At 42.5% G+C, this 14309-nt stretch overlaps 1 protein-coding gene across 11 annotated transcripts in view; it reads right to left on the bottom strand.

The window, feature by feature from the left end:
* LOC127069452 (dachshund homolog 2) overlaps nt 1-3778 on the bottom strand; it is a 218104-nt gene extending 214326 nt beyond the window's left edge. For 4 of the 11 annotated variants that reach the window (XM_051006494.1, XM_051006493.1, XM_051006501.1 and 1 more), the window contains exon 1: nt 1693-3767. In XM_051006494.1, the coding sequence (XP_050862451.1) occupies nt 1693-2474 (782 nt within the window). In that variant the 5' untranslated portion in view covers nt 2475-3767. Of the gene's footprint in view, nt 1-1692 lie in introns of all 11 variants that reach the window. The other 7 variants (XR_007783549.1, XM_051006500.1, XM_051006499.1 and 4 more) reach the window with 6 other exon arrangements.
* Nucleotides 3779-14309: the final 10531 nt, after the last annotated feature.

Genomic DNA, 14309 nt, shown 5'->3' with positions numbered 1-14309 from the left:
CTTTTTATCTGTTATAATGTTCAATAGCCAGGTAATTCAGAGTTTCTGTTCGTATCACAATAACGATCAGGAATGAGAAAGAATATGGAATATTTAATATCATTTAGGGATTCTCTAACTAATCGAAAGGTTCTTCGGATATTAATCATTTTTACGTAACACATTTTACGATACAATTTCATTGCAACGACAGAATTTTACCTTTGACAGTTCATTCACCGACGGTTACTGATTCGGAAACATCGACGATGAAAATAAAGCTGATTTCTACTATGCGATGTCTACACTCTGACTATGTCACTCTAACTACAATGACTAATCAGTTTGACAATAAACGTCACGAGAGAATATTTACGTTAGATTGCTAAAGCGTTGAATACCTAAGTAAGTACATAATTCTCTGAACAATTGAGAATAATGGAAACTGAATCTCGACAATCTCTTCAAGAAAAGAAGATCCGCACGAGCCGACGGCTCGCAGAGTTCTGCTCTGTGACTCCGACTGGGATTATTTGGATCCCTATCCCTACGGCTTTCTCCCTCTTTCTCCCTTTCTCTTTCTCCTTTACTCTCCCTCGATCCTCTTTCTCCCTTCTCTGTGTCGCGTTGAATCCGTTTCCGTTGTGACTGCTACGGCACGCTTCTCACGGAACAAGTGTTGTCCGAGAGACGTACTTTGATTTCAACGAAAGCAGATACATCATTGATCGGCAAAGCGAAAAGAAACACGAGAAGTATCTTTTAAAATAGTATAGAAAACTTTTAGACTCGATCGAACTACGAACGTAAGAATTTTATCGATAGGGAGGTCGACTAGAAATCGAAGATGAAACTGACAACATTTTCTCGGGGAAGTTGGGATCCCCTCGTTCCGTTTACCATTCCGTTTCGTCTGTCGTCTGTAGCGTAGGTGGGGTAAGCTTGTAGTACACCACCTCTCGCTCTCTGTAGCTCTCTCTCTCTCTCTCTCTCTCTCTCTCTCTCTCTCTCTCTCTCACTCCCGGTGGGGACGATTCATTCAGAGAAACTGCCGTGAAAGGGACACCTGTTGGCACGGTACTCAATGTGACAATCCTAGAAACACGAGCACGTGCCATGCTCGTGTTAACGATGCTTTAGCTCGTCGAACGTAACTCGATCAGTTACTTACTTGACATTAAAATGCGTCGATAAAGATACGCGTTATTGAAGATGAAAGAATACCTACTATCGCGAGAATGCATCGATAAGTTTAGAACGTTGCCTGCCGGCAGGCAACAAGTCCAAACGATGATTAAGTCTTAAGGAACGGTAGGTGGTAGACAATTAAAGTACTTTTAGGCCGAGCAGTAGCGCCGAAAGGCGGATGGGCGAAGATAAAGTGTTGCCCAGGGGCGACACCATCCGTTATTAATGTATGCGAGGATCGTAGCTTCCGCGAGTAAGGCCTTAGCGCGATGATTCCTATAGAAGGTTGACTTATCTCTTGGAATTATCGAGCGAGCCTGTCGGTGACTTTTAGAGGGATTCCGTGCGACGAATTGACAAGTATCTTTCTCGAAAGGTAGCTTTCCATTGAAACAAAATGAGATTAGCACGAGTCTGTGTACAAGTTAGATGATCTTAAAACTGGTTCCATCGATTACCGATTTCACACACGATCTGTCAATCTTCCGATCGTGGATTTGCTTGATTAATTTTCGCTTCACCTACCTGGCCGTTGTGCAGTCCCTGTAGAGAATGTCGAAGTCCTTGCAGCTGAGAAGTTTACAACGATTGACGCCCGGTTGGATGGCTCCGAGACCGCGTAGGATTCTAACCTGCTCGACGTTGCATACCAACGGCACGATATCTAGTCTCTTTAGCTTGGTATAGACGGTATGTAAACCACCCACGAGATGTTTGAGGAAGAGCTCGAAGGCCTGAGGCAAGCAGAGCATGGTATCACCGGCGATGATGAAGGCAGCGACCTTCTGGCCACGGTAATCGACGAGTTTGCATTCGTTCGCCGTTGGATCACTGGTACTGATCGGCGGTGGACTGTTGTACGATCTGGGTGGTAGTACAGCGTGATGAGCAGCCATCAATTCCAAAGGCGATCCATGATGACCGCTTAGCATACCACCTAACTGACCCAAGAGACCCAGTCCCGGTGGCGGTAGTCCCGGCATTCGTGGTACCATTCCTGGAGGTGCACCGGGTCCTCCCCCGGCCGACAGAGGCGGTGGACTCAGGGGAAGACCCTGTGGTGGTGATCCTCTCGTCGGTGAGCCTGGTGTCGGTACACCTCGATGCTGCTGCTGTTGCTGTTGATGTTCGCGTAACTGATCTCGTGGGTGGGATTGTTGTAAGGAGGACTGATGCTGGGAGCCGTGCAGCTGCTGTTGCTGTTGACTCTGTTGTGCTGATGGACTGTGAGGATGTTTTGGGCTGCCGGTTACGGGACTGGCACGGCTGCTGTGTTCGGAAGAGCTGTCCATCGCTCCGTGGTCCATCGATGGCTAAATTTTCTCGCTGGTTTCGTTTTCTTGTTCCGTCGACTCTACTTCTACGTGTACTCTCCGGCACTTTCCTCTCTGGTCGTTTTAACAGTAGCAGGCCTTATCGTCAAAGTCACAACAACGAACCGCTTTTACGAACGAAGACGGATAAAGATGCTCGCGAAGATGTATATCACCATACGAAGAAAAACACGCGGACTTAAGATCACCGGGTCGTTGTAACATACAACGTCGACCGTCCCAATAAATCTTATCACTGTCACTTGAGAAATCCTTGTCCCGTGCGATCGCAAGAGAAAGTACGAGGTTCACCATACGCGAGAACACGACAAGTCTTGATCATATCTCTTTGGCGAGTCTCGATGTTAACACTTAGACGAAAGGACGAGTTGGCGTCCATTTGTCGTCCATCGCAACGTCCTTGGCTCCAACAGAGACGTCCAGGACGTCCTGAGGACGACGACAACGAGCACGACGATAACGTTGATAACAACTGCGACGACAACAATGCCGATAACGTTTCGCGAGAATCACAGACAATTCGACGATCACACTCGATCGAGATCGTTAAAAACGCGGTCGCGACGACGAGGGTTGCCAGCGCCGACGACGGCGACGGCGACGACGGCGGTGACAACGACGACGAAAATCACCGCGACGACGACGACGACGACGACGACGACGGCGACGACGACGACGGCGACGACGACGGCGACGACGACTACGGTAACTCGCGCAGGGACGCGCGTCGCTCGTTCTCAAAGTGGCAAACGCTCTCTCGGTCGAGTCCGGAGTATTTCCCTACCCAGTCACAGATGTAATAAATAAAAACATCAGTGGGAGCACCGCGAACGGGGAGGATGGGCGTTCACTGCGCGTACCAGGCAATCCGGTTGGCGGAGCCAGCAAACGAACGAACGTTACGATTGGCTCTTGAAGACCGAACGTCGACGCCTTTGGAACCTTCCCTCGGTTGGTGGCGGGTCTACCGGTGCTCTGCCACCCCTCTCTCTTTATCCTCCCCACTTTCGGTACCACCACCACCACCACCAGCACCACTGCCGCCACCACCACCACCCCAACAGTGGCAGGAGCACGACGGAACGCGCTTCGGTTCTTCAAGCCACGACTAACGGCGAGAACAGACGAGGAGGACTGACTAGAAGAGAGCGCGACGGCGCTTCTCTCAGCGCTTCCCGGGAGCCAGTAACACGCGCGCGCAGACACACGATTCCATACGAAAGACGGAGAGAGACAGAGAGAGAGAGAGAAAGAGAGAGAGAGAGAAAGAGACCGAGGACAGTACGACTCGACGAGAGAACGTACCGGCGGCGCTGACGGTTCTACGAGTGGGGATTTCTTCTTTTTCCTCGCGACTTCTACCCCTCCTCCTCCACCTCCTCCAGCCTCTCTCCGAGGTATACGTCGAGATCCTCCGGCCCGCCCTCCTTCCAACGATCTCTCTAACATTCTCTCCGTCTCTTTCTACCGCGAGACGGCCCTCTTTACCGCGTTTCCTCCACCTCCCAGGGACCATGCCCTCCTCCCTCCCTCCTCTCTTCTCCAAAGAATGTCGCCGGCTACGTTCGAATCGATCGTTCGCTCTCTCGCGGTACTCCTCCCACCCACCTCCACCATATTCGCCATCAGCATTACACGCGCGCACTTATTTCTTCCGTAGGTAACTCCGCTTCCTCGCGATCTTTCTCTCCCCTCCTACACATCTTAGTCGTCTTTTGCCCACGAACCTCTTTCTCTCTCTCTCTCTCTCTCTCTCTCTCTCATTCTTTCTCTTTCTCGTTCTCTCGCTCTCTAGCTCTCTCTCTCTCTCTCTCTCTCTCTTGCTCTCTCGCTCTCTCCCTCTTTCCCCACTCTTCGATATCCTTCTATCTCTATCTCAGTCTCTCTTGCGAGCTCATCTGACCCCTACCAAGCTTCCACCGCCACTTTCCCACCCTCGATCCCAACCACCACTACCACCACCACCACCACTATCACCAACGTTCTTGTCGTTGTCGTCGTTGTCGGGGTATGGGTGCTTAATATCTTTGTGCCATAGCCAAGGCGTACGTATCCACCGACTGTTCCCGGAGGTGAACTTTTCGTGCGAGTGTGTCTTGCGAGGGAGGAAGGAAAGAAAGAAAGAAAGAAAGGGGAGAAAAAAGGAAAAAAAAGAAAAATATGAAAAAACGTGAGAGAACTTTGTTCTCCCTCTTTCTTACTTCTTTCCTTCTTCCTTCTCGTGAACCGATCGGCCGACGTTGATAGGTCGATGCCAGGTAATGTACAAGTAGAAGGCTTACTCTTATATGTCCACCGTGTTTTAGTTACGTTTCCAAATTTACTCAAGTACTTTCGGGTTTTCAGAAGGTTGCGTCGACTTAAAAAAAAAAAAAAAGTACAGAAAAAATAAGAAAAAGAAATTTTCTTCTCCCTAGTTAGATCTAATTAGATCGTGCTTCTTCTATTACACTGATGTTTCCTCAATCTAATTTCCAAAAGCTGAGGTAAGAAAATCGATTATTTTTCGATGCACGCGACTGTCTAATCCTAAAGAGGAAACAATAATTATTCGAAATAAATGGAAATGTTTGTTTCTCTTGAAAAAAAAACGTTTCAAAAGTCGGACTAACTTCTGAGAAATCCAATGAAAGAAGGCGAATGCGTTGGCAAGAAAGAGGGAGAGGCAGAAGCCTGGTCCGATTATCTTGTCATAGATGTTTCAAGAGTCGATGGGAGAGAAAGGAAGAGGGCGACGTACTAGCCTCCACCCCTTCTCCTCCTCCTCCTCTTCTCTTTTGGCCGGTCATCCCCTCATCGGCCCGGTGACCTAGATCTACCGATGAAGGAGAGACCCTCTCCTCGCCTTCGTTACATTCGTGTAGGTGTCTATTTGTGTTTGAAAGAGTGAGATAGAAAGAGAGAGAGAGAGAGTGTACGTATATTCCGTAACTTCGCGCATACGTTCGCCGACCGCAGCTGATCCCTTGACCTCGTCCAACCCCGAACGAAACGGGAGACCCCGATGGGCCTAACGTTCATTGACCGTTGGCGCTCGAGCGAAAAGGGCTAACTCGCGATTCGACCGGTCGACCAACACGAAAAGGACACAACGTTTCTTTCCAAAATCCCTGTTCGCTTTGTCTCTCTTCACGCGCATCATTAGACCTCAGAAGGGGCTAAATTATCCGCTAAATATTCGCTGTTTTACCTTAGGATACTTTTTTTTTCTTCTTCTTTTTCGCAAGACCCTTTATCTTTAACCATGACAATATATGTAGTTTTTATCGTGTTACGTGCGAGAAAAAAAAATTGAAAAAAAAGGAAAGAAAATGTAGGACATTTTCGTATCGTCCATTAAAAATGTATTTTCAAATATATCGATAGATAGGCGGGTGTACTTGGAAATAAAAAATTGATGCAACCTGTCTCATTCATTTATTTTCATTGTAATTCTGAATCCTAAAAAAAGAAGAAATCTTAAAAAAAAACAAAGAGAAGATACATTACTCGTATTCGAGTCTGATTCCTACGTAGAAATAAAAGAAAGAAAATGAAATAGAATCGACCTTCCAAAAGACAAACTCGCTCGTTCATTCGCTCAGTCGTTCGGTCATCCGAGATAACGCGAGAATCGTTCTTTGTCTCTTGAAAGCGATCGATCATGAGATCGATGTCCGCCGTCCAACTAGAAGGCGGCCCTCGATCGGTAGGGGGACCGATGTTTGCCTCGACCCAAACCACGTCCAATTAGTGGAATTAATACCGGCTGGCTTTGGGGGAGCTAATGCCCCTGTGTGCATACCTACGGGTATGCACGTCGATGACTGCACTTTCCTTCGTGCGTAATGAAGGACAAACGCGCCGACGCTCGCACCACCTCGATGCGTTCGCTCGCGATGCCGATCGGTGACTGCGCTCTTGTGTTCTCCGCGGCACGACGTGAAATTCCGCGACTCTGCGGTGTCCGCACGACACTGTTCTCTATCTCTCTCTCTCTCTCTCTCTCTTTCTCTTTATCTCTCTCTCTTACGCGAGCGACCCGTTTGGAAACTCGTGCGCTTAATTACGTTTCGATGCCACGCGTTCTCCGCAGACTTGTTCATCCTACTGTTAATAATAATAATAATAATAATAATAATAATAATGATGATAATAATAATAATAATGATGATAATGATGATAATAATAATAATAGTAGTAGTAATAATGATGACGATGATGATGATGATGATGACGACGACGACGACGACGATGACGATAATAATGATAAATCAAGCTAGCCATTAATAGTGCTGTGACAAACATGGCAACGAGAATTGACTATTTTTTTCCTTTTTTCTATCCCTTTTTTCTTTTCTTTCATTCGCATACAATTTTTGATACAATCAAGTGTAGGAATATTTTAAAGAACGTATGTGTGTGCGTATTTATTTATTCGAATAGAATAACCAAACGCATATCGTAAAGAGAATATGACTGAATTACTTTTGACTTGCACCGTCTCGAGCGTCTCTTTTACTCGAAAATTTTCATCCCATCTTCTTCGATCCTCCTCCTACCAAACGTTTCAACTTCATGAGTATGCGCATTGCCTCTCTCTCTCTCTCTCTCTCTCTCTCTCTCTCTCTCTCTCTCTCTCTCTCTCTCTCTCTCTCTCTCTCTCGTTTTACACGAGCTGCAGCACATTTTCAGGCAGACTGCCGTGTGATACGCATTGTTCGACCTGAACACCATCCTCTCTCTCTCTCTCTCTCTCTCTCTCTCTCTCTCTCTCTCTCTCCCTCTCTCTTTCTCTTTGGTTGGCCAGCGCGTGCACGCACGACGTGTGTATATGCATCGTGCATAGACGTCGTTGCGTAACCCTCGTCATTGTTTGCGCCTCGCGTCGTTGTTACACGCCGGCACGCGGAAAGCCGAGGGTAGATTTTAGCCTCTGACGGGAGATGTAAAAGAGTGCGCCAATTTTTGTTCACCTAACACCGCGAACCGACGTGTGCCAACGTTGAATTCGTTCTACTGGAAATCTCTCTTTCCTCTCTTACGATCTAGTACAAAGTATACCTACCTAGCTACCCCTAATTCTTCCTTTTCGTTGCGCCTTGAACTTAGGAATTTTTTAAATGCGTTTAAATTTATTTTAAATCTTTCATGATGAATTTTTTATCCTTTCTTCAAGTGTTGGCAATGATACTATTTATAATAATCTAAAATTATGGAGACATCCTATAAATCATTACTTACAGAAATTTATATATTCTTATCTTAAAATCACATATATATGTGTGCATACATACACTACATATTTTACAATGATCATATATTTAAATCTCTTCATATGGAATAAAACAAATTAGACGTCTTTCCCTTATATAAGCCGACCGTCGTCATTTTCAAAGTCCTTACCAAGACAGACGCCGCAGAATCCACCATACGAGCTTACCGCGACCGCAGATGTGCGAGTAAGCGGTTAACCCTTAGCGGTCGACCATTTGGTATTTGCGGCATCGGTAGTTTTCAGTTTCAATTGCAAGCCCTAAACTTAGCACGATACACTTACTATCATTCTTAATCGTATAAAATAGATAATTAACAAATACAGATATGTATACGTAGATACATTTTGAAAAAATATATAAAATATATATACATATATAAATAAAAAAAAGAGAAGAAATATTACCGATCTATGGCAGAGATGTCGAAGAGACGAAAAGTGCGAACATGCTATTACACGTATGTCCAACGAGCGGATATTCGTAAAAGCTTGCAAGAGCGAGCATACTCGCTCGAATTTGTTCGAAGAGCGAGCACGGACAACGGGAGCGAGGTATGCAAACGAGCCGGATACAACAGACAAAGTGAGAGAGAGAGAGAGAGAGAGACAAGAGAGAGAGACAAGAGAGAGAGAGAGAGAGACAAGAGAGAGAGACAAGAGAGAGAGAGAGAGAGAGATAGAAGCACGTTTACATTTTCCAGATTGAAATGTTAACCCACTAGGAAGGTGGCCGACGTGCGTGCGCATTATGGCTTATAACCCGATAAAGCCGTGCTTGTGTATGCATCCCACCCTTGCAGGCAGCATCCCTGTTGGACTCTCTCTCTCCCTCTCTCTCTCTTTCTCTTTCTCTCTCACTCTCTCTCCGCGATGGAGCAATCACCGTCGATAAGCATTGTGCCGAGCCAATACAATGGACAAGACTTTCCATCCGCTCACCCTTCCCTCTTCTCTCTCTCTCTCTCTCTCTCTATCTATCTATCTATCTATCTATCTATCTATCTCTCTCTCTCTTTCTCTCTTGCTTTCTCTATGTCCTCCCCATCCACCTTTCATCCTCTCGTGCAAATTCTCGGTATAATCCTCCGAAGCCGATCCTGAATATCCTCGTGAATCAGGAATAAACGAGAGACTCTTCGATTTATTCTTCAACTCAGGACCCACGTAGTATAGTTATCCGAGTACCAAGGGTCTGTGAAGAGTACTTTTGAAATCAAATAAAGCCGATAGAAACGTATGAAATAGATCCGAAATATAATGAAATAAATTGCTTTGAATATTATCTACAATTCTATATGTTTTAGCAGAAATAATTTGTACAACTTTGATATCTACTTGTCAAGTAAAAACTTAAGTATATATACAGTGGAATAGCTTTCACTGAGCTATAAAGCGTTATTACCTACACTGTTGAAAGTCCGCACCGTTTTAACGCGAGGATGACGACGACGATGACGACGATGTCTATAAAACATTTTCTTGACTCTCGAATACGGCCGATAGAATTATCGTTTCCCGTAGCGGCGAAGCATCATCGATAAAACGTCCTTCGCGTGAAGAGTTTTAATTAAAAGGCGATACCTGTCTACGCGCTTGGAATCCAAGGTATATGATTGAACGTTAAAGATGATCATAATGATGAATATCAATATCTTTTTAGTATGATAAGAATAAATCTCAGATACGCAGATATTTTATTGAATTTTATTGCTTAGGCGTTAAGCTATTAGTGAATAAAATTAAATAATTTATTAGATGATAAAAGGAGAAATGATAAAAAGTAAAAATAGAAAGAGAGATGAAATATAATGAAATAATTGTCTAACACATGTGACAACAAACAAAAAATAAACAAATAAATCAAAGATAAGATGAGAGTGATTATCCATGGTTAGAAAAAAAAAAGGGAAATAATTTATAAAACAGAATGGGAATAACGTGTATAGAGGGATTATTGACGATATAAATGAAAAAGCAGAGGCAATATTTTTCTCCGTCGGCGGGCCGGCGTTCGATTTTTCGGCATGGCTTTGCGCGTAGCTAATTACCCGTGTGCCACGTGTTATTATAAATAGCCAATCGTTACCGGCGGCGGCGGCAGCATTCGCGATTGGCCCATAATGGCGTGTTATCGGATAAATAAAACGGATAGCCGCTTTCGATATACGTATAGCTTGCATCCCGATTGTGCGACGCGCTAACGCGATACCAACGACGCGGTGCCTATGTAGGTACGTTTTCCGATTCTACGGATCGCTCGTAAATCCTCCTGAATCATTTGCAATCTATCGATACGAAAATCATTTTTAATCTAATAATACTATAACGTGTACCTCGTGTCGATGATGGCAAGAAAATTAGGGGTGTATAGTATATAGGGATACATGTATGTATGTATGTATGTATATAGTTTATATATATAGTTTATATATATATAGTTTATATATATATATATATAAACGATACTGCCAACGATCATGCAACTTATTGTCATTTGACAAATTGCATCACTTGAAAAACGAGTTTATCGCTAAAATATCGTCGACATTATCGATAATAATTATTCATTTTCTCTAAGATCAAACTCAACGATATCTACCGATATGCCATACATTACTCTATAGATTTGTATCTTTCAGAAATATATTTACAAATAAGGTAGAAAATTGAGAAAAATAAAAGGTATCTCTGTATATTCTTTAGGATAAGTATATTCAGAGCTTTACTATGTGAAATAACCAAGCGCATCATACAGGGTTCTTTCACGTGCAGTGTGTCTAAGCGATGACGGTGGCCGATGGCGGTAGCAAAATGCGTCTTTAACGTAGCCGCGCGTCGTCAGAGACGCCGGCTAAACGCATTAGAAAACTCATTTGAATACGACACACAATGGGGGAAGACGTGGTCGCGCCGGCTCGTGGCTAAATTCGCTTGCCAGGTATAATATTGTCCGGGAACAGTTTACAAAATCGTTGGGAATCTTAGGGAAATTTTTTTTTTTTTTTTACATAGTCAGATTAGTGAAGATCAGTCAAGTTCAGTGATCAGAGAGCTCGTTAACTCACGAACGAAGTATCCACTTCATCGATGAAAGAAAGAAAGAAGAAATCTTTGAGAAAGTTCTTGCCGCGAGGAATCTTCGTCCCTTTAAAACGATGAACGTAAATGGTCAATAATTTTCCTTTCGGCTTTACGCGCTGCTACGAGAGACAATCACGTTGACACCGCGTGATGGATGTCCCAGCTTGCTCAAAATAGGCACCCTCAGTTTTCCCGCCAATAAAGCCCATTGTAAATGCGAACTATTCGAAATATTAGAGCGCGCACCGGCGATTACCGGCCGTTCAGTCATCGCTGCTGACGCACCGTAATCCTTTCCCCGTTCTTTCTCTTTGTCTCCTCTCCTAGCTCGTTATATGTTCTATCGCGCTCTCTTTCTCTCTTTTTCTCTCTATCTCTATCTCTCTCATGTATCTTTCTATCTTTCTTTTTCTTTTTCTCTTCAATTTCTCTTTCAAGATCCATACGCATTTTCTTCCGATCGATCGTTACCCCGATTAAAATCTTTTGAGTAGCTTCGGAAAAGTAAATTTCAAAAAGAAATCAAATCTTAACACAATACAGATAGCATGTAATTGTTAGGAAAGATAATTTCAAATAGATTTCATCGCGAGGCCAGAGTAAGATGATTTATCTTTAATCTCGTGGTATAAGACGGTTCCTCTATCTAGTACCAATAATCTGACATAGTTCATACCCAATGAACAGAGCACAATGATATTTCAACAACCGCATACACATTGTAAGCGGAAAATCGAATAAGCTTGTCTTGATACCTATATCGTATGTCTAACAGAGTTCGATGCTCGTCAAGATATAATGATGAATTATATCTTGAATAAAAGTAAAATTTATTTATCGTTGTAAATAAGTTGCAAGAGAAATATAGATATTCTATTCGATATTTAAACGTAAGATTTTTGTGTGAATGATCCACCGAACGATTCACACAGGCGTGAATAAAAAAAAAGAAGAAGGAAAAAGAAAAAACGTTTCGGCACGCTGTTAATCTCCATTATAATTGCACGCACGGCCCGAAGAAGGAGATGACCGAACAATTTCGAAGTTGGATTGTCGAGACATGATGGATCGCCCTTTTGTAGCCGGCACTGATGATACCTCGCAGATGCGTATCCGGCGTACCCTTTTCGAAACGAAACCACTTGCCAGCGATTATCGATTAAATGCGTGCACGTTCGACTCTCTTCGATCTTTTCCTTTCTTCTTCTCCTTCTTCCCTTCTTTCTACTTATCTAATGTTTCTTTTTTCTAAACTCGTCATCCATAACGTCTCAACATCTGCGGTATGTAGATATTATATACGAATCAATTTTTAAAATATCTTCTATAGTATTTAAGAAATGAAAATAAAAATCTCATGAGAGAGAAAGAGAGAGAGAGACATGCTATCGCTGATTCATATATCTTGAAATTTTCTAAAATTTCTGTATTTAACAGTTTTTCGAAAGACTGAAGATTGTTTTTCCTCGCTTCTTCTTCTTTTTCTTTTTCCTTTCTTGTTTCGAATATCTCTCACTTTGCTACGTGAATTTGACGCACAACTTAATTTACATGAGTTACCCGAAGAAGACAGCTATGTACGCGTTTCGGACTTAGCCACGTAGTAGTGCGTTGCATCGAGCAATCTTGGTAGCATTAAGAAGGTGTTTACCTTGATACGAACCTGCAGAGTCAAAGTTTACTCTGGCATAGCCAGGAAGCATGGCTCCCAGCACGATCCTCCGAAATACATTTACTCGCACTCTTCGTCCATCGTTTTCCAAGGAAATACGAAAATTTTTTTCCTATATTACATATATATATATATATATATATATATATATATATATTAATATACATACACACATATACTTATTAATAGTTAGATTTACATAAGAAACAATTATTCAGTAAATTTTTGTAGATTCATAAACGTACCTATTGAAACCGAATGAAATGAAATTTGTTTCATTAAATTTCAACTTATTTTGATCGTACAAATCTGAACTTACTCTATATACGAAAAGAAAAAGATCAAACTGATAGATAGACTCGAACAGGAACAGATGTCCCCACTCCAAGTAATCCAATGCTTTTACACTAATCTAATCGGTATCATTAAATACAGGAATACATTTAATAATCGATAGATTCTACTGGCAAGCACATTGGCCATATGATATCCTTTCTCTACACTCGAGAGATAAATGAATTTCCTCGATTTACCGTGTCACTGTGATAATAATGATTTTCATAGTGTCTACCAGTAGATAGATAGATACATAGATATATGGATAGATATATTAAGCGGATCCTCTCTGATAATAATCGAATTCAATGGACTACGATATACCTAATGTATCTTTCGAAGGTGCGCCGATACCTTGACGAAAGGCAAATTTACATAAGACAAAAGTAAGACAAAAGTTTCATTCGCATAAGCGTATGTGTATACATAAGTACGTATATATCTGTGCGTTTAGCGAGGAAAACTTTGAGAGGAACTTAAAACCATGACTTTTACATACTATTATATTGTCTGCATATGTACGTATCTGTGATCTATCTCGAAAGAATTTTTTATATTTTCCTTATTAACATTATACTTAAGCAAATATAAAAAATAATACATCGCAATAAATATCTAGATATATTACGTATTAAACATTCTTCTTCTTTCAATTTCATATCTTTCGTAACACTAAAATATTTCATAGAAGATGTACATCTGAAGTTTATATATAATACACCAAGCACCTATTTCTTCTAAACAAAAAGGAACCGAAGCAGACGAAGAAGAAGGAGAAGCGCGAAAGTCCTGCCACGTCCGGTCCCCAGACTTTCGTGACTTTTGCTGCCGGGCGTAAAGTCGCATGGCGAAGTTAAAGCACGCCCCAGCGCAAGCTCCTTTTACTTTATAAATAATAAATTTGCACAAGGAGACGCGGGGTGGTAACGCAAAATAGAGAGAAAGTAAGAAAGAAAGAGAGAGGGAGAGAGAGAGAGAAAGAGAGGGAGAAAAAGAAAGAGAGAGGGAGTGAGAGAAAGAGAGAGGGGGAGGAAAAGGAGGGACCAAAAAGAGATGGTTGGTAATAAAGAGACGGCAGTAAGAGCGCCGAAGTGACGTCCTGTGTCGCGGAGCTATAAAACTGGGCCCCGGGATCTCCAGCTTACACTCTTATTAAAACGTCGTCCTGCATATTGACGGTTATTGATCACCCTTCGGTACACGTCGCCGATTTTACGATATAAGGGCGAAGCCACCTTGAAAACAAGCAACGGAAGAGTATCAAAGAATTTCTTTATTCTCGCCGATTTCAATATCGATTTATGATTCCAATTTCATCGATCGATTCGTTTATTCCACCTGAGGTTAATCTATAAATATATCTTTCTTTTTTCTTAAATTAATATCTAATCAAAATGGTAAATAAAATGAAAATATCATTCTACGAAATAGTTAATCAATGAACGTAACATCATACCATATA

Source organism: Vespula vulgaris, chromosome 15 (assembly GCF_905475345.1).
Source record: "Vespula vulgaris chromosome 15, iyVesVulg1.1, whole genome shotgun sequence".
Taxonomy (NCBI): Eukaryota; Metazoa; Arthropoda; class Insecta; order Hymenoptera; family Vespidae; genus Vespula; species Vespula vulgaris.
Note: the sequence above shows the minus strand (reverse complement) of the source record. Positions and strands in the feature narration are given on the sequence as shown.